Source organism: Papio anubis, chromosome 8 (assembly GCF_008728515.1).
Source record: "Papio anubis isolate 15944 chromosome 8, Panubis1.0, whole genome shotgun sequence".
Classification (NCBI taxonomy): domain Eukaryota; kingdom Metazoa; phylum Chordata; class Mammalia; order Primates; family Cercopithecidae; genus Papio; species Papio anubis.
Window position 1 is genome coordinate 119,708,431 of NC_044983.1, and position 21,401 is coordinate 119,729,831.

The following is a 21,401-nucleotide window of genomic DNA, read 5'->3' on the forward strand; positions in this document are numbered from 1 at the left end:
AAATGCGAATTAAGGGTTGCCCAGCTAACAACTGAGTAGGGCAATGAAACAGATAATTGGAAGACTGGTAGTAGAATGGGGGAAAAAAATTATTTAAAAGCCAACAAATGAGATTTATGAAAGCTGTAAGATCTGCTTCTGTCTGTGTGTCTGTATATGTGTTAATATTTGATAAATAAAACTAGTTTTTAAATTGTGAGTAAAATTAAATAGGATTGGCTTCCGAATTGTCAATTATATATAATTCATTTATACGGCACAGAAAGGCTAAATATACTTAGATCTGTTAATAAACAAAAAAATTGAGAAAACATCTTTCTAAAAAAATGCAAAATGGTTTTCATTTACAAATACTGATATGAAACAGTTCAAGATTACTTCACAGGTTTTCGCTAGACATTAAGGCTACTAAGAGTTAAAACTGTAGGCTGGGCACAGTGGCTCATGCCTGTAGTCTAGCACTTTGGGAGGCTGAGGTAGGTGACTCCCCCAAGGTCAGGAGTTCAAGACCAGCTTGGCCAACATGGCGAGATCCTGTCTCTACTAAAAATACAAAAAATTAGCTGGGCGTGGTGGCGGGCGCCTGTAATCCCAGCTACTCCGGAGGCTAAGGCAGGAGAGTGGCTTGAACCAGGGAGGCAGAGGTTGCAGTGAACTGAGATCATGCCACTGCACTCCAGCCTAGGCAACAAGAGCAAAACTCCATCTCAAGAAAAAAAAAAAAAATCCTGTAGTTAATATATATAATTAAAACTACTAGATATAAAAGGAAACAAGTCTGTATACAGAGTGTTTTAAAAAAAGCAAGATTTTGGGCTGGGTATAGTGGCTCACACCTGTAATCCCAGCACTTTGGGAGGCAGAGGCAGGCGAACCACTTGAAGTCAGGAGTTCGAGACCAGTCTGGCCAACAAAGTGAAACCCCATCTCTACTAAAAAAATACAAAAATTAGCCAGGCATGGTGGCATGCACCTGTAATCCCAGCTACTCAGGAGGCTAAGGCAGGAGAATTGCTTGAACCTAGGAGGCACAGGTTGCAGTGAGCAGAGGTTGCACCACTGCACTCCAGCCTGGGCAACAGAGCAAGACTCTGTCTCAAAAAAATAAAAAACAAGAAATTTTAAAAAGCAAGATTTTTTTTGGTTGGTTTTTTGGAGGGTTTTTTTCAGATGGAGTTTCGCTCTTGTTGACCAGGCTGGAGTGAAATGGCAGGATATCGGCTCACTGCAACCTCTGCCTCCCTGGTTCAAGCGATTCTCCTGCCTCAGCTTCCCAAGCAGCTAGGATTACAGGCATCTGCCACCATGCTCAGCTAATTTTTTGTACTTTTAGTAGAGATGGGGTTTCACCATGTTGTCCAGGCTGGTCTCAAACTCCTGACCTCAGGTGATCCACCCACCTTGGCCTCCCAAACTGTTGGGATTACAGGCGTGAGCCACAGCACCAGGTCAAGATATGTTTTTGATAAGGAAAGTTGTAAAAAGCATGAAAATGTGTATTTGCTGAGAAAAAATAATTTCATCTATCTAGCTTAGAAGATATTTAATGGTTGTTTCAAAATGAAGGAATTTTTTTAAGATATAGATAAAATTAAATTAATATAGTAAACTGGAAAAAGAAAAATAGAAAATATTGGCTGGGTGCAGTGGCTCATGCCTGTAATCTCAGCACTTTGGGAGGCAGAAATGGGTGGATCACTTGAGGTCAGGAGCTCAAGACCAGCCAGGCCAACATAGTGAAACCCTGTCTCTACTAAAAATACAAAAATCAGCCAGGCGTGGTAGTGTACGCCTGTAGTACCAGCAACTCAGGAGGCTTAGTCATGAGAATCGCTTGAGCCCAGGAGGCGGAGGTTGCAGTGAGCCAAGATCATGCCATTGCACTCGAGCCTTGGTGATAGTGCAAGACTCTTGTCTAAAAAAAAAAAAGAAAGAAAGAAAAAATGCTAAGAGATTATAAAAGGTTTATGAAAATCCAATTTGTTTATAAGCTTTTATTAAAATTAGCTTTAGTTTTAGTATTGGTAATACACTAATACAAAAGCAAAATTTGGAGTGAGGTTCCAAGATGACTGAATAGGAACAGCTCCAGTCTACAGCTCCCAGCATGAGCAATGCAGAAGATGGGTGATTTCTGCATTTCCAGCTACAGTACTGGGTTCATCTCACTGGGGCTTGTTGGACAGTGGGCACAGAACAGTGGGTGCAGCCCACGGAGTGTAAGCCGAAGCAGGGCGAGGCATCGCCTCAACCAGAAGCTCAAGGGGTCAGAGAATTCCCTTTCCTAGCCAAGGGAAGCTGTGACAGACGGCACCTGGAAAATTGGATCACTCCCACCCTAATACTGCGCTTTTCCAACACTCTTAGCAAATGGCACACCAGTAGATTATATACTGCGCCTGGCTCGGAGGGTCCCATGCCCACAGAGCCTTGCTCATTGCTAGCACAGCAGTCTAAGATCAAACTGCAAGGCAACAGCGAGGCTGAGGGAGGGGTACCCACCATTGCTGAGGCTTGAGTACCTAAACAAAGCAGCCAGGAAGCTTGAACTGGGTGGAGCCCACCTCAGCTCAAGGAGGCCGTCCTGCCTCTGTAGACTCCAACTCTGGGGCCAGGGCATAGCTGAACAAAAGACAACAGAAACTTCTACAGACTTAAATGTCCCTGTCTGACAGCTTTGAAGAGAGTAGTGGTTCTCCCAGCACAGAGTTTGAGATCTGAGAACGGACAGACTGCCTCCTCAAGTGGGTCCCTGACGCCCGAGTAGCCTAACTGGCAGGCACCTCCCAGGAGGGGCCGACTGACACCTCATACAGCCAGGTGCCCCTCTGAGATGAACCCTCCAGAGGAACGATCAGGCAGCAACATTTGCCATTCTGCAATATTTGCTGGTCTGCAGCCTCGGCTGGTGATACCCAGGCAAACATGCTCTGGAGTGGACCTCCAGCAAACTCCAACAGACCTGCAGCTGAGGGTCCTGACTGTTAGAAGGAAAACTAACAGAAAGGACATCCACACCAAAACCCCATCTGTAAGTCATCATCATCAAAGACCAAAGGTAGATAAAACCACAAAGATGGGGAGAAACCAGAGGAGAAAAGCTGAAAATTCCAAAAATCAGAGCGCCTCTTCTCCTCCAAAGGAACATAGCTCCTCGCCAGCAGTGGAACAAAGCTGGATGGAGAAAGACTTTGACGAGTGGAGAGAAGAAGGCTTCAGACAATCAGCAATAACAAACTTCTCCGAGCTAAAGGAGAATGTTCAAACTCGTCACAAAGAAGCTAAAAACCTTGAAAAAAGATTAGACGAATGGCCAACTAGAATAAACACCGTAGAGAAGTCCTTAAATGACCTGATGGAGCTGAAAACCATGGCATGAGAACTACATGATGCATGCACAAGCTTCAATAGCTGATTTGATCAACTGGAAGAAAGGGTATCAGTGGTTGAAGATCAAATGAATGAAATGAAGCCAGAAGTTTATAGAAAAAAGAGTAAAAAGAAAGAACAAAGCTTCCAAGAAATATGGGATTATGCGAAAAGACCAAATCTACATCTGATGGGTGTACCTGAAAGTGACAGGGAAAATGGAACCAAGTTGGAAAACATTCTTCAGGATATTATCCAGGAGAACCTCCACAACCTAGCAAGGCAGGCCAACATTCAAATTCAGGAAATACAGAGAATGCCACAAAGATACTCCTTGAGAAAAGCAACTCCAAGACACATAATTGCCAGATTCACCAAAGTTGAAATGATGGAAAAATTGTTAAGGGCAGCCAGAGAGAAAGGTCGGGTTACCCACAAAAGGAAGCTCATCAGAGTAACAACAGATCTCTCGGCAGAAACTCTACAAGCCAGAAGAGAGTGGGGGCCAATATTCAACATTCTTAAAGAAAAGAATTTTCAACCCAGAATTTCACACCCAGCCAAACTAAGCTTCATAAGTGAAGAAGAAATAAAATCCTTTATAGACAAGCAAATGTTAAGAGTTTGTCACCACCAGGCCTGCCTTACAAAAGCTCCTGAAGGAAGCACTAAACATGGAAAGGAACAACCAGTACCAGCCACTGCAGAAACATACCAAAATGTAAAGACCATCAATGCTAGGAAGAAACTGCCTCAACTAACGAGCAAAATAACCAGCTAACATCATAATGACAGGATCGAATTCACACATAACAATATTAACCTGAAATGTAAACGGGCTAAATGCTCCAATTAAAAGACACAGACTGGCAAACTGGATAAAGAGTCAAGACCCATCAGTCTGCTGTATTCAGGAGACCCATCTCACATGCAGAGACGCACACAGGCTCAAAATAAAGGGATGGAGGAAGATCTACCAAGAAAATGGAAAACAAAAAAAAAAGCAGGGGTTGCAATACTAGTCTCTGATAAAACAGACTTTAAATCAACAAAGATCAGAAGAGACAAAGAAGACCATTACATAATGGTAAATGGATCAATTCAACAAGAAGAGCTAACTATCCTAAATATATATGCACCCAATACAGGAGCACCCAGATTCATAAAGCAAGTCCTTAGAGATTTACAAAGAGACTTAGACTCCCACAGAATAATAATGGGAGACTTTAACACCCCACTGTCAACATCAGACAGATCCACGAGACAGAAAGTTAACAAGGATATCCAGGAATTGAACTCAGCTCTGCACCAAGCAGACCTAATAGACATCTACAGAACTCTCCACCCCAAATCAACAGAATATACATTCTTCTCAGCATCACATTGCACTTACTCCAAAATTGACCACATAATTGGAAGTAAAGCATTCCTCAGCAAATGTAAAAGAACAGAAATTATAATATAACAAACTGTCTCTCAGACCACAGTGCAATCAAACTAGAACTCAGGATTAACAAACTCACTCAAAACCGCGCAACTACATGGAAACTGAACAACCTGCTCCTGAATAACTACTGGGTACATAACAAAATGAAGGCAGAAATAGAGATGTTCTTCGAAACCAATGAGAACAAAGATACAACATACCAGAATCTCTGGGGCACATTTAAAGCAGTGTGTAGAGGGAAATTTATAGCACTAAATGCCCAGAAAAGAAAGCAGGAAAGATCTAAAATTGACACCCTAACATCACAATTAAAAGAACTAGAGAAGCAGGAACAAACACATTCAAAAGCTAGCAGAAGGCAAGAAATAACTAAGATCAGAGCAGAACTGAAGGAGATAGAGACACAAAAAAACCTTCAAAACATCAACAAATCCAGGAGCTGGTTAGCAAGGCTAATAAAGAAGAAAAGAGAGAAGAATGAAATAGACACAATCAAAAATGATAAAGGGGGTATCACCACCGATCCCACAGATATACAAACTACCATCAAAGAATACTATAAACACCTCTATGCAAATAAACTAGAAAATCCAGAAGAAATGTATAAATTCCTGGACACATACACCCTACCAAGACTAAACTAGGAAGAAGTTGAATCCCTGAATAGACCAATAACAGACTCTGAAATTGAGGCAATAATTAATAGCCTACCAACCAAAAAAAGTCCAGGAACAGATGGATTCACAGTCAAATTGTACCCCAGAGGTACAAAAAGGAGCTGGTACCATTACTTCTGAAACTATTCCAACCAATAGAAAAAGAGGGAATCCTTCCTAACTCACTTTATGAGGCCAGCATCATCCTGATATCAAAGCCTGGCAGAGACACAACAAAAAAAGAGAATTTTAGACCATCATCCCTGATGAACATCGATGCAAAAATCCTCAATAAAATACTGGCAAACTGAATCCAGCAGTACATCAAAAAGTTTATCCACTATGATCAAGTGGGCTTCATCCTGGGATGCAAGGCTGGTTCAACATACGCAAATCAATAAACGCAATCCAGCATATAAACAGAACCAGAGAGAAATACCACATGATTATCTCAATAGATGCAGAAAAGGCCTTCGACAAAATTCAACAACTCTTCATGCTAAAAACTCTCAATAAATTAGGTGTTGATGGGATGTATCTCAAAATAGCAAGAGCTATTTATGACAAACCCACAGCCAATATCATACTGAATGGGCAAAAACTGGAAGCATTCCCTTTGAAAACTGGCACAAGACAGGAATGCCCTCTCTCACCCCTCCTATTCAACATAGTGTTGGAAGTTCTGGCCAGGGCAATCAGGCAGGAGAAAGAAATAAAGGGTATTCAATTAGGAAAAGAGGAAGTCAAATTGTCCCTATTTGCAGATGACATGATTGTATATCTAGAAAACCCCATCATCTCAGCACAAAATTTCCCTAAGCTGATAAGCAACTTCAGCAAAGTCTCAGGATACAAAATCAATGTGCAAAAATCACAAGCATTCCTATACACCAATAACAGACAAACAGAGAGCCAAATCATGAGTGAACTCCCATTCACAATTGCTTCAAAGAGAATAAAATACCTAGGAATCCAACTTACAAGGGATGTGAAGGACCTCTTCAAGGAGAACTACAAACCACTGCTCAACGAAATGAAAGAGGACACAAACAAATGGAAGAATATTCCACGCTCATGGATAGGAAGAATCAATATCATGAAAATGGCCACACTGTCCAAGGTAATTTATAGATTCAATGCCACCCCATCAAGCTACCAATGACTTTTTTCATGGAATTGGAAAAAAACTACTTTAAAGTTCATATGGAACCAAAAAAGAGGTTGCATTGCCAAGACAATCCTAAGCCAAAAGAACAAAGCTGGAGGTGTCACCCTACCTGACTTCAAACTATACTACAAGACTACAGTAATAAAAACAGCATGGTACTGGTACCAAAACAGAGATATAGACCAATGGAACAGAAGAGAGCCGTCAGAAATAATACCACACATCTACAACCATCTGATCTTTGACAAACCTGACAAACACAAGAAATGGGGAAAGGATTCCCTATTTAATGGTGCTAGGAAAACTGGCTAGCCATATGTAGAAAGCTGAAACTGGATCCCTTCCTTAGACCTTATACAAAAATTAACTCAAGATGGATTAAAGACTTAAATGTTAGACCTAAAACCATAAAAACCCTAGAACAAAACCTAGGCAATATCATTCAGGACATAGGCATGGGCAAGGACTTCATGTCTAAAACACGAAAAGCAAGGGCAACAAAAGCCAAAATTGACAAATGGGATCTAATTAAACTAAAGAGCTTCTGCACAGCAAAAGAAATTACCATCAGAGTGAACAGGCAACCTACAGAATGGGAGAAACTTTTTGCAATCTACTCATCTGACCAAGGGCTAATATCCAGAATCTACAAAGAACTTAAAAATCAAACAACCCCATCAAAAAGTGGGCGAAGGATATGAACAGACATTTCTCAAAAGAAGACATTTATGCAGCCAACAGACACACGAAAAAAGGCTCATCATCACTGGTCATCAGAGAAATGCAAATCAAAGCCACAATGAGATACCATCTCACACCAGTTAGAATGGCGATCATTAAAAAGTCAGGAAACAAATGCTGGAGAGGATGCAGAAAAATAGGAACACTTTTACACTGTTGGTGGACTGTAAACTAGTTCAGCCATTGTGGAAGACAGTGTGGCGATTCCTCAAGGATCTAGAACTAGAACTACCATTTGACCCAGCCATCCCATTACTGGGGATATACCCAAAGGATTATAAATCATGCTGCTATAAAGACACATGCACACATGTTTACTGCGGCACTATTCACAATAGCAAAGACTTGGAACCAACCCAAATGCCCATCAATGATAGACTGGATTAAGAAAATGTGGCATATATACACCATGGAATGCTATGCAGCCATAAAAAAGGATGAGTTCATGTCCTTTGTAGGGACATGGATGAAACTGGAAACCATCATTCTGAGCAAACTATCACAAGGACAGAAAACCAAACACAGCATGTTCTCACTCGTAGGTGGGAACTGAACAGTAAGAACACTTGGACACAGGATGGGGAACATCACACATCAGGGCCTGTCGTGGGGTGGGGGGAGGGGGGAAGGGATAGCATTAGGAGATATACCTAATGTAAATGACGAGTTAATGGGTGCAGCACACCAACATGGCATATGTATACATATGTAACAAATCTGTATGTTGTGCACATGTATCCTAGAACTTAAAGTATTTTTTAAAAAGTAGTAAAATTTGGTTTTCTCTTTTGAACAAGAATTTTGTGTAGTATTAAGAAGAGGGAGCAAATATGCTTGTTTACCTTTAAGTAAACTGCAAAAAAAGAAAGAGGGGAGAGGAGAAACAGATTCCATCTCATGCTATCTTTCCTAGGATTTCTGATTGTGTGGAAAACAGAGTCCCTCCTCTATCAAAGAATAAAGGGCTTTGCTTTTAAAAACCTTTTAATTACCACTTTGGCTAAAAGTATGACAATTATTTTACAGTGATCTTTGATCCTATTTTGATTAAGTGCTTTAAATCTTTGACAAATTTGATGCACTTCCAAAATCAAATTTCAAATTCAAAGTTAAGTCTTTTGACCTCAAACTAACTCTGGTACGTTACACAGAGGGTCCTTGCAGCATCCAAAAGAGAGATAATAAACAAGCTTATCTGGTAAGTTGAATTACATGGGAGTCATTTTCAAATAAGAAATGATGTTTAACATTCTTTGAGTTATAGTTTATGGATATGTTACTAATACATATTCCAAAATTGCATGAGCCTCCTAAAATTCTGGAGTGTCTTGGTATGTTATCAGTCCTAATTATGGTGATTATTTAAATTAATTATTGTAAGTCACAGAAATAACCAAATTTTCTTGTCAACTGTGTCTTTAACCATGACAATTTTAAGTCATTTCCACAGTTAACTGCTTAATTCTGGTGCATTTTCAGCCAAGCAGCCTGTTCATTAATCCCCTACAACTGAATCTCCATAATAACTGATATATTCATCCACATACAACAAGAAGTGTCAACAACTGCACAGATTCTTCCCCATTTAGCCAGTAGGTAATCTAGAGCAATTCTATTATCTAGTACAACTTTAGTAAGAAAATATAAAGGATTTTGTTGTGCAACCATAGCCTTTGCAGTAGAATCTACTATAAAACCTATTATGAGGGATATTATCAAAAGAAAGATCTTTAGTGCAAGAGCTAAAGAGTCAAAAATCAAGAATAATGTGATAGATGCAACTAGTTAGCTGAAAACACAAAGAGAACAGTGATCCTTAAAATGTCTCTCAGGATTAAACCCTACTGAAAAGCAGAGGGAGGAAGCAAAAAGAGACAGAAAAGAAAAAGAAGAAAATTAAACACAATGGAAGAGTGACAATTGGTAGAAGTAAAAGCAGACTTTAGAAACAATAACAGGATGCCATGAAAGCAGACCTCCTTACACAGCAGAAAAGAGTTTACCATAACTACAAGGAATGAATGAGAACAGAGTAGAAAAGTCTGAGAGCACTGAGGAGGAGGGAGGAGCAGACTAAGCCCAACACATTTCACTACCACTGTGACGCAGTCTACAAAGCATGCCAACTGAAACAGCAGTGTTCTGGAGGCATTTGGTGTAATGACTAGCATGTCTACAAATAGAAGTAGCCCCAAAGAAACTTATTGTATTAAAATACAGTATATAAGGACTCCGACATCTGGTAGAAGCTAAATTATGCTCATTATATTTTTACTAAGGCAGATAAAAAATGCAACATGTTCAAATATTTTATCATCAAAAGCAATCAAAGTAAATGTCTCAGAGCTTAGGAGAAATGATTTTGTTACCTACAGTCTTTTATCTACAAGAACCTCTTATTTACTCTTACCTCTTATTGTCTGTCTGAGGTAATTTTAATATATAACTACTTGTTTTTATGTGTTTTCCTTTACTTAAAGCAGACATAAACCTGTGAGTCAAAGATAAGGCTAGAGTCCTATAAAGCTACATACTAACTAATTCAGATGACTTGGGTAAGATGCTAATAAAATCTACACTCAAGGATTTAGTCCCTATTTGTTCAAGTTATTTTATACCCAAACACACCAAAGGAAACCAGACAAGAGTGTGGTTATGCAATCTCATCACTATTTTTAGAAAAATGAAAACAATCTCCACTAATAATGGCAAAATATCACATCATCCCAAACTTTCAAGATCATGATCTGTAGTTCCACCTGACCCTCTGGGTGACCCTATAAATTGCTGACTTTATATTACTTCAATTTTCCTATCCACAAATTTTTTTGTCACAAAAAATAGGCAATAAATGACTATTAAGGTGAAAAACAGCAAATTAATACTGGTAAATTAAACTATAGATATAAGTGTTTGACTTACCTGGAAGCCGTATTTCCCACATTTCTAATATTTAGAATTTAGTCAAGAACTGAGAAGTGAGGAGACAACACAATCAAGGAAAACAATTACCCAAAAGTTTATTTAATAGAGAGGTGAAGAGTCTGATACATAAGGAATCGCCTTTCTGTCCTCCTTTTAATTTCCCTTCCCTTGAATCTGAACTGGTTTTAGTGATTTGCTTGACCAATTACATGCAGCAGAAATAATGTTCTGGAACTTCGAAAGCTGGGTCATAACAAGTCTGTGGTAGGATGAATAATGGCCCCCAAAGATACCCACATTCTAATTCCCTAACCTGTAAATATGTTACATTATATGGCAAAAAGAATTTTGCAAATGTAATTAAATTAAGGATTTTGAGAGAGTGAGATTATCCTGGATTATCCAGGTAAAACCTAAATATAATCATGAGGGTTCTTATAATAGGGAGGCAAAAAGGTCAATGAGGGAGCAGAGGTTTTAGTGATGTGTCCAGGAACTAAGGAATCCCAAAAGATGAAAGAAGCAAAGAACATACTCTCCCCTGGACTCTCTAGAAGGACAGAACCTCGCTGACACTTTGATTTTAGTCCCTTAAGACTTATTTTGGACTTTGAGAACTCTAAAAGAGTACGTTGTTTTATGCCACTGTATTTGTGGTGTTACAGCAGCAATAGAAAACTAATACACGCCGGGCATGGTGACTCACTCCTGTAATCCTAGCACTTTGGGAGGCCAAGGCGGGCAGATTACCTGAGGTCAGGAGTTCGAGACCAGCCTGGCCAACATGGCGAAACCCCATCTCTACTAAAAATACAAAAATTAGCCAAGCATGGTGGCGTGCATCTGTAGTCCCAGCTACTCGGGAGGCTGAAGCAAAAGAATCACTTGAACCCAGGAGGCAGAGGTTGCAGTGAACCGAGATCACACCACTGCACTCCAGACTAAGTGACAGCACGAGACTCCGTTTCAAAAAAAAGAAAGAAAACGAATACAAAGTTTTACAGCTTCGACCCAGCCCCCTTGGAACATTTTCTCTAGGAGCCCTGACCTAAGTATTACAACCATGCTAACACTGTCATGCTGATGAGGCCATATCCATCTCCTTGGGTCAACAGTTCCAGTTGAGTCCAGCCCTCCAGTCATCTCTACCAAAGTGCCAGACATGTAAATAAATCGATGTTGGACCTTCTGACCAGACCATCAGCCAGCCAAACTTTATGTAATGACCTCCATAAAGGCCATAAGAAACAGCATCCAGCTGAGCCCTGCCTATATCCTTTTTTCTTTTATTTTTTTTATTTCCTATGAACTCTCTACCTGCAACTGCCTATATTCTTGATCCACAAAATCATGAGATATAATAGAAGGGTTGTTATTTGAAGTCACATATAACTCTGGACATCAGTTATATGTAAGTGATGATTAAACATTGTTAAATAGCATATATGCCTTTTATAATGGAAAAAAAAAAAAAAAAAAAAAAAAAAAACTTTACTTGATTATCTGTCTTCTACTGGCAGTAATCCCTGGTAATAAGACCAATCCAACATACCCAGTAACTCTAAAGAACTCAGAATTAAGTTTGCTGGAATATACTACTGTAATTAGGTTCTTTCCATACTGGTAAAATAACTGATTGTAGCAAAGCTTCATTTAACTGAGCCTAACTCAACTTATAGAAGCCCATGGCTCATCAGAGATCTCTCACTCCTCTTGCCTCAATTCATACCTCTTATCCACGTCCTTGTTCTTCCCCTCTTGCCGGGCCCAGGTGGAGCTATACTTCCCTTTTTCCTTTTTACTATCTCAACAAAGGCACTGAAATATCTTTATTCACGTATCTTAATTTGGAGTATAAAATGTTTTTCTTGCCCTTTTTCTTATTGGACAAAAGCAAACTATTCTCAATCCATTCCAGAGGCTAACAGCTTAAAATAATTTATATTTTCGGCTAGGCGCGGTGCTCACAACTGTAATCCCGGCACTTTGGAAGGCTAAGCTGAGTGAGTCACCTGAGGTCAGGAGTTCGAGACGAACCTGGCCAAGATGGTGAAATCTCACCTCCACTAATAATACAAAACTTAGCCAGGCGCAGTGGTGCACGTCTGCAATCCCAGCTTGAACCCGGGAGACGCAGGTGCACTGAGCCGAGATTGCACCACTGCACTCCACCCTGGGCAACAGAGTGAGACTCTGTCTCAAAAAATAAAAAAATAAAAAATAAAGAATTTCTATTTTCTCACATAATCCTGAGCAATGGGCTGAAAAAAAATGAGGATAATCTTGTTAAAGGTCCAAGATCTCTAGTGAACAGGGATTCCATAAGAAATCCTAATTTATTTTCAAGTGTTCTAGATATTCAATTTAGTATAAGCTCTTTATCTTCCAGTCTTTCATTTTGTCAAAGTCCTCTTATGCTATATGGCAAGTTCTCAAAACAAAGCTCTTCATCCTACCTTAAACAATCACAAAAACTGGGGGACTACAAGATTAAAGTTTAGAATTATTTGGTTAATGTATACAGATGTAGCTAAATGGTAAAAAATGTCAAAAGCACACAATTACCACTCATACAGAGGAACCAAAAAATGCAAGCTAATTAAGATATAACATTGATAGAAAAACTGCTCTGTTCACCACAATACATATTTTATTTGCTATATGTAAAAAGAATCTCATTTTTTAAATATCTTAAGTATACGTATTATAACAAAAATATTCCCTAAGAGGCTCTTTTTTTCAAAACATATCTCTCATTGTACCTCTCCAACACCAGTTCTTGTCTCCCTGTGTAACTCTCTGATGAGCGTTAATTACACCACCTTAAAGTGTGGAAGCCAGCCTCCAAGATGTATCCCCAATGATTCCCACTCCCTTGTATTCACATCTTGTGTAGTACTCTCCCACAATGTGTCAGGACAAAAGAGATGGACTATCACTTTTAAGACTGCGTTATAAAAGTCTGTGGCTTCCAGCTTAGGTGCTCACAGGTGCTGTCTTGCAAACATACTCCCTCTCTCTTGCTCTCTCATCACTTGCTCTAGAGGAAACTCTGAGAATACTCAGGCAGCCCTGTGAAGGACCACAGGGGAGGGAATTGAGACATCCAGTCAACAGCCATGTGAGTGAGACTTCTTGGAAATGGATCCTCCAGCCCCAGTCAAGACTTCAGATGATGCCACCCCAGCTGAGAGCTTCATTTCAACTTCATAAGATCCTGGGCCAGAAATACTCAACTAAGATGCTATAGGATTTGTGAGCCTCAGAAATTAGGAGCTAATACATGCTTGTTTTAAGCCACTGTGTTTTAGGATAATTTGTTATACCACAATGGATAACTAATACAATGAGCACTGTCAATCTTTCAATACCAAATTGCAATATTTTAAAAGCTTTCAAAAATAATTATAAATGGAAATATTAATTACAAAAATTGGGAAGAAAATTTGTTTTAAAATTTTTGGCTAACATTGAAAGGCAACTGTAATAATGACAGCTTGCCAGTACTGCTTGTAAAAACATGAATAATGCTCTATCAGCAGAATATGGTCTGTTTCTGGAAGAAGAGCGATCAGGCTGAGCAGGTAAATTCAAGGCGCAACCTCAACTTTTTTTAAAATTAGGGAAGAAATCAGTTTGTAATTTTAAAAATCACAATATTCTATTTAACTATGATAAGACATCCCACAAGGTCTGCCTTATCTACTACAAACTGATTCCAAAGCTTTACCTCATCACAGATTATATCACATGCCTACTGATAAACATATAAGAAAGATAAGGGCAAATGTGCCAAATTTCAACAGCACATTCCACTGCCGTATCAAAGCATGGATGATATTTTTTCAGTAACATTTCCATACCAAATCCAAAACACTTCATTAGTTTATACAAGCACCTTTTCTAAAGACACATAAGATTTCGTATGGCAAGAAATAGCTCTTTTAATGGAATTAATTTTGTTAGAAAGTGCACTTAGTTCATACACATTTAATACATTGGTTGAGTACTTGAAAACATTATTTGAAAAGCAACAATAAAAGAAAACACGGGAGTTTTCTATTTATCTGACTGGAAAAAAAAATGTTAATTTCAGCAATGGAATGAGCTGTATGCATTCCCAACATAATAAAATCCCTTTTACCTTAAATGATTAATGAATAAGGTAATTTCCTAAGTGATGATCCTAGTTATCTCCATAATAACTCCACGTATTGATACTGAAAATAAGTGAACACCAAGACTATACTAACAAAGCAGCAGCATCTGTGTCATTTGATTCATAGGACAATCATTTTGTCATCAACATCAGCAAAAATAGCTGATTTAAACTTTGATGTTCTTTAGCTTATAAACAAGAGAGATAAGCATCTGACTAACCATTGTTTCAAATATCATTGACTGTTTCTCCTGAGCAAAGAAAACAATTTAAATTACTAATTTCTCTCTCATATTAGTAACATAACTAACTTTAATTGATGCTAACGATCTCCATTGACTAAAGTGTTTAGGTCCTTTTCAGAATACTTAAAACCATGTTAAATTTAAAAATATTATCTTTATTAGGAAATGTAGCATTGCTACTGCAATACTGCTGGCATGTACAAAAATAATAATGTATGAGAAAAAAATTATTCAGTCACCTTGCAGGACATGATTTTCAAGAACTGCCTTGAAACTATACTCATAGGGCCTTCCAATCTTGTAACTTGTTGACAATGTAGAATTTCCAAGAAATTACTTGGAAAAGGTAAAATGTGTGTTCAAATAGTCGTGTCAGTGGAGAAAGGTTCAAAAGTTAATGTTCTAGTACATGACCGACTATATGATTTTCCAAGGAGCATATTTTCAGAATTGACTATTTTTGAACTGCATAGAGTGCACACATAGATTATAAATGTGCTAGTGTTTATGATTCCATATAACATCATGATTACATATTGAATAATGGAATTAATCTGATGTTACATTTTTCTGTAAAAGCACTGTGGGTAAACAATGTCTGGAATCAATCGACCACTGTAAATTGGTCCACAATTCCCTGAACCGAGAGGGAAAAAATGTGATTAAAACCCACAACTAAAACAAGTTTCTGAAGTAGTACAGATAACGTCATGCTTACATGAGGTAGATAATTCTTTCCTCCATTCCTGCACATCAGCTAAAGATACACTTTCAAGTCTGGCAAATCAAATGCCAGGATCTAAATCAATGTGCTCTACACTTTGGAATCTATGAGACGTTTATGTACCTACCAAGTTTAGAGGGGGAAGTAAACTTTTTTAAAACTTTCAGACACATCAGAATGTAATACAAACTGAAGCAATGTGTTTTGTTTACATAACTGTATTTAAGTGGCAGAAATATTTTAAGACATCCACTTTAGTCGTCTGCTCCTTTCATCCTTTTTATTTTCTGAACTTTCAGGCTTTTCACCTAGACTCAAATTCTGACCTACCCCATTCTGGACTTATTTTAGAAATACCCTATTTTAACATGCCAGCTTAAAAATTGTTTTGCTTTCATCGTTCCAAATTATTTTTGAGCACAAGTCTGACTTCTACTGCAGAGCCGCAGATTTCCAAAAAATACACCTCCTTATTTCATTCTTTCAACCTCTGGGAAAAACCAAAACTGGAATTTAACTTGAATCTATCTTTCCATTTCTGGGGAAAATGTTTCCTTTGGCTGCTGAAATTAACGCAACCAGAGGTGTGCGGAAACAGGCAGCTGAGAGCATCCCTGACTTTTGAAGCTACACGCCTTCTTTTGGCTACCCACCCATACATCTTCATTTGATAACCGTTCAAAAAGTTTCTTTCTGCCAGGCGGGTTTGTAGCACTTTCTGGGAGCAGGCACAGCATGCAGGTGCACGCTCGCAAGAAAGCAGCAAGGGCTAAGGGACAGGAGGGTTGGGGAGGGGAGGCACAGGGCAAATCAAAACACAATCCCAACAGTGTTAACTGGCATTTTAGGCCGAACCTCCGGACTCTGAGGCTGGGGAGGAAGTAGCCAGGCGCTGGCCTCGGCTGCCTGGCACGACCCGCGCCCGTCCTACCTGCCTGGGGGAAATTCGGACGGCGGAAAGTCTCCCCGCCCCCAGCCGTCCCAGGCGTGGGGCCAGACAAGCGAGGGGGGCGGAAGGGGGGCGGAAGGGGGGCGGCAGCGGGGGTCCAAGATCCTGAGCCGGGGAGGGCTCCAGGTAGGCTGGCGGGAAGAGGAGGGCGCCGGAGTCTCCGGGCTCCCCACCACCGGTCCCCCCTTACCTTGGGCAATGGCAATGGACTCGAAGCGGTGCAGCTCTTTGAGCAGGCAGCTCCTCTCCGTGGAGTGCAGGCTGTAGATGAAGTCGCGCGCGCCCTGCGCCGTGTTCAGCGCCTCCATGGGCTCCTTCTTGGGGTGCGTGCCCAGCCGCCGGGGGCCGCCCGGGAAGCCTCCGGGGGACGCGAGCCCCAGCAGCCCCCGCCCGCAGCAGCACCAGGACGGCGGGCGGGGCGCGCCGGCGGCAGCGGCGGCGGCGGCGGCGGCAGCGGCCGGGCCCGGCCTCAGGCTGCGCGCGGTCCGGCTCCTCAGCAGCGGCAGCAGCCGAGACATGGCGAGCTGAGGAGCGGGAACCCCCGCGGCCGTCCGAGAGGGCGGTTTCTGGGGCGGCTGAGGGGAGAAGAAGGAGCTGGGCTCAGCTCGACCCCGCCCCGAGGTCCTCCTGCCAGGCAGCCGAGGCGCCGGGCACCATGCACTCCGCGGGCCCGAGCGGCTCTCGCCTCCTGTTCCGTCCCCCTTCCCTTCCAAAAGGCCCGCTGCGGCTCCGGCCCCTCCGATGGGAAAAACTTTCTCTGAGACGGCCGGGCCCGGACAGCGCCCGCAGAGGGCGGGCGGGCGGTGCGGGCGGTGCGGGCGGGCGCCTCCCGGCTAAGGTGGAGCGGCGCGGGCGGGCGGGGCGGGCGAGTGTGTGTCTCTGCCAGTCTGATCTTCAAGAGGGATGAGTCAGCCACGCGCCGCCCTCCTCCAGCGCCGCCCTCCTCTCCCGCCGGCTTTCTCACCCTCTAGCCTCCCCACGTCCCCACGCTGTAGGGTTCCCGAGCCCTCAAAGAAACCACGCTCCCGGGAAGCAGCAGCCGCCGCTACCCCTAGCGGCAGCAGAAGTGGGAACGGGGCGGGGCGAAGGGGGAAGGGGGGGGGGGGGGGGGGCGGTGGGTGTGAGCGGGGCTGCGCAGGCGCAGTCTGCAGGCGCTTGGGCCGCGCTCCTGCCTAGGGGAGGAGCGCGCACACGCGTCCCCTCCTGGCTGGTGCGTGAAGGTGGAAGGAGGTAGGGTGCGCCGCCCTGTGCTGGCGTTAAATCTACAGGTCGGGATAGGGAAAAAGAGCTCTGGACCCCTCGCCCGCCAGGGTAGTACAGCTGCCACCCGGCCCCCAACCTGGGGCCAAGCCCACATCTGGAGCTCGTCCTGAAAGGTGCGCCGGCATGCGGCCCTGCTCGGGCCAGGCGGAGAACTGCACTGCCGCCCCAACCCCGGCGGGGTCACGGCGCTCTGCTCCGGAACGAAGCGCCCCAGCTGCGCCCTTTGCCAAGTCAGCGCCCACCGCCGCTTCGGCCGAGCAGGCCGGCTCTGATGCACCCGCTCTGGGCGCCCCAAAGAGAGAGCGAGGCCAGTTCCACTCCTGCCCAAGGAGGGTCTGACACTGAACCCTTGACACGAGAACAGTCCTCCGCGTTCAGATTCCAGAAGCTGGCGTGCAAATTGTTAATGCTAGAGGCAGAGGCAAGAATGTCATAGACCTTTCCTAGCGGTTGCTTGTGATTTTTTTGTCTCCGTGCTAAAGCGGGAAGAATTCTTTGATTGTCCACGATTTCCCCTGGTCCAAGTCCTAGGCATCTTTCAAGGCCCAGGTTAAAGGTCTCCTACTTCATTAAGCTGCCCGTAATCTATTCCTAAGGGAGGAGATCTCTGCTTTATCTGAACCTGTCTAATGACGCTTAGGCACCCTTAGAGAATAAATCCACTTAATAAATCTGCTCAAGCGTAATCAAGATCTAAATCCCATCCTTATCATAAACAGTGCTGCACTCAGCCCAGAAACTTGTATGTAGTAAATGTGCTACGTGTAAGTAGAATATGAAGCTGAATAATGGAGGATTGTTACCACTAAAGCCTCCTACTTCTCTACCTCTGGTTCTCAAAGTGTGTCCCTGAGCTTCTTAGACATGAGAAATAGTGGACCCCACTTCACACCTCCTGAATCAGAACGTAGGCATTGGACCCAGTCGTGGGTTTTTACAAGCCCTCCAGTTAATAACACACGAAAGCTTGAGAACCACTGATGTCACTTAAACATGGAAAGCAATCGCTTCTTTTTTAAAATTCCAAGGTGATGCCTCTGTGATGTAATAACAATAATTAAGAATACTCTCTGTGGAAATGAAAGCTTTTTGAGTGCAGAAAGTATATCTTCTTTGTCTTTGAAATCCCCTTCGTTCCCCAGTGTGCACTGGAATCCTCTGCAGACTTATTTCAGTCTCAGGCTCATGGGAGAAAGCCCCCATCCGCCACAATTTCCCTACCCTCAAGATATTCTGATTCACTGGGGCGGGGCCTGGGAAGCGAGGTTTGTAGGAAGCTCTTCAGTAAGAACCCATTCCCAACCACCTCCAGAATAGCAGTTTAGTGTGTAGACTCCGGAGACAGACTGTGGAAAGTTTGATCCCTGGATCAACCATCTCCTAGCTATGTGTTAGTATTACATTGTTACAGTAGTGATCCCCAATGAATTACACCTTCTGTTATCCACTCCGTTGTGTAGTCCACCTCTACATTGACTGTGGGCTTGGCTATTTGACTTGTTTTGGTCAATAAATAGGAGGACATCATGAACCTGATATGACACGTTTGCTCATTGGGGGTTGTTGTAATGCTTTTGTTATATTATTATAGAATATTTAATTCTATTATAAAACAAGAGAAACTAAAATGTAGAAGCAAGTCACTTATGAGAAATGTTACACATAGAATGAATGGATATGTGTTGAACGTAGATAAAAAGGGTGAAACAAATGAAAATGCTGCTTTAGATAGAGGCAGAAAGACAAAGTGGACTTTTAAGTATTAATAAGGTACAGACCATACTACCTTCAGATTGACAGCCATGTCATCCCTAAATTGCACACCTACTGGTAACACCCATTGTGGCGCTATTATGGCCTCATGTAATCTCTGCCCAAGAAAAGCAGATAAACCCCTAGCTACAAAGCCAACTAATGCCAGTTACCATTATAACCAGACACACTTGCCCCTCAGCTCTCTAACAGAACAGTGTATGTCGAACCCAGGCTCCTTCAGTCTGCTGAGTCACCTTACTTACTCTCCAATCTGGTCCTTGTAACCACACTATGTGCTGAGAAGACCGGATGGTGGAGAGGGATAAGACATGAGAACAATGCATAAAACAGAATTTAGGTGCTGTGGTCCTTCAGCCTATCCTAAGCTTATTAATCTGCCCTCTTTCCCCTTGCTTCTCACTCTGTTTTATGTTGGTTGGTAAACTCTTCTGGTTATTACTGCTGCTCTTTGGGTAAACACATTTATGCCAAAACTTAGTAGTTTAAGTAGCCAATTTATTTTGCTGTTAATTTTGAGGCTCAGAAATTTGGGAAGAACTTAATTGGACAGTTATTTTATTGGAGTCGTTTATGTAGTTATCAATCAGATTTCAACACAACTGCTGTCATTTGAAAGTTCAGCTGGGCTTAATAGCTAAGATGGCTCACTCACATGGCTGGCTGCTAGCTCAAATGGGGCTGAGAAGCAGAGCACCTTCACACAGCCACTCCAGCTTGGTGAACTTCTCATCAGGCAGCTGGCTTTCCCAGAGTGAATGTCTGAAAAGAACCAGGCTTGTGGCCTTTTCTGACCTATCCTTGGAAGTCACAGTATCACTTCCACTGTATTCTGCTGGCTACAGGCCAACCCCTAGGGCCAGCCCACATTCAAGGGAAGGGATATAGACCCCACATCTTAATAGGAGTAATGTCAAAACATTTGAGGATATGTTTTAGAACCACCAGATAAACAATGTGATTTAAGCTTCTTAATTTGGCCTATAAGCCTATCTGTTTCGTGACTTGTAGGTATATACATGGAGGCTGCCATTGCATCAAGGTAATTTTCCACATGGGAAAATCGCCTCGAAGACATTTACCTTTTGGAATCCAGCTGCTGCGTAAAGAAGTCTGACATATCCTGCTGGAAAGACCAAATGGAGGAGGAGGCCCCAGCCAACAGCCCCAGCTAACTGCCAGACATGCATGACACCGTCTTGGACCATCCAGGCTCAATTGAGCCCCAGATGGCAGCACTGGGGTCGAAAGCACTAGCTGTAGACCCAGACTGCCTGGATTTGAGTCTTTATACTGTCATTTATTAGGTGTGTAACCTTGAGCTGATCAACCTTTCTGTGGTTGCCCATCTGTTGAATGGGAATAAGAACATGTTCAGTTTGCTCACCTGTTAAATAGAGATAAGGACATCTGCTTTGTAATGTTATAGTGAAACCAAATTAATACATATAAAGTATTTCAAACAGCACCTGATACATGACAAGCATGCAATAAATACTAGCTATTATCTAAATGCCCATAGACCTCTCAAATCTCTAGGATTATGTCTTTGGACCCTCATTTGAGAAATGCCCACCTAGCTATCTGTCATTTAATACATAGATGTGTATTAACTGGATCCCCTAACCACTTCCTTTTCTGAACAGCTGAATATCCTAAATATGAATGAATGAAGGAGCTAGGGAGGGAGATGATTTGGGGATCATTTATGGGGCTGTGGAGAGGTATAGGATAGAGCAGGTCTAGATGCAGGTGGCAAAGGGGAGGTTCCGAGGAAATATTATGGTGCTGAAGAGGAGATGCTAGCTGGCTGGAGGGGGTTACGGAAATGGAAGACAGAAGGAAGGAAGGCCCAGAAGGCAAACTTGGTCTGGCTTCAGCCCAGCCTGTTCTTCGCTTTTAAAGAGGACAGCCATCATACCTCAGTTAATAATCACAGTTTCCTCCTCATGAAAAATTGCTGCTGAATCATCAGTTCATGG

The 21,401-nt window shown here is 42.2% G+C and overlaps 1 protein-coding gene across 2 annotated transcripts in view; it reads right to left on the reverse strand.

The window, feature by feature from the left end:
* The window catches only part of TMEM65 (transmembrane protein 65), a 62,419-nt gene extending 44,970 nt beyond the window's left edge, over positions 1-17,449 (reverse strand). Inside the window, exon 1 of one of the 2 annotated variants that reach the window (XM_003903141.5) lies at positions 16,574-17,449. In XM_003903141.5, the coding sequence (XP_003903190.1) occupies positions 16,574-16,901 (328 nt within the window). In that variant the 5' untranslated portion in view covers positions 16,902-17,449. The remainder of the gene's footprint in view (positions 1-16,573) is intronic. The other variant, XM_017962290.3, reaches the window with a different exon arrangement.
* Positions 17,450-21,401: the final 3,952 nt, after the last annotated feature.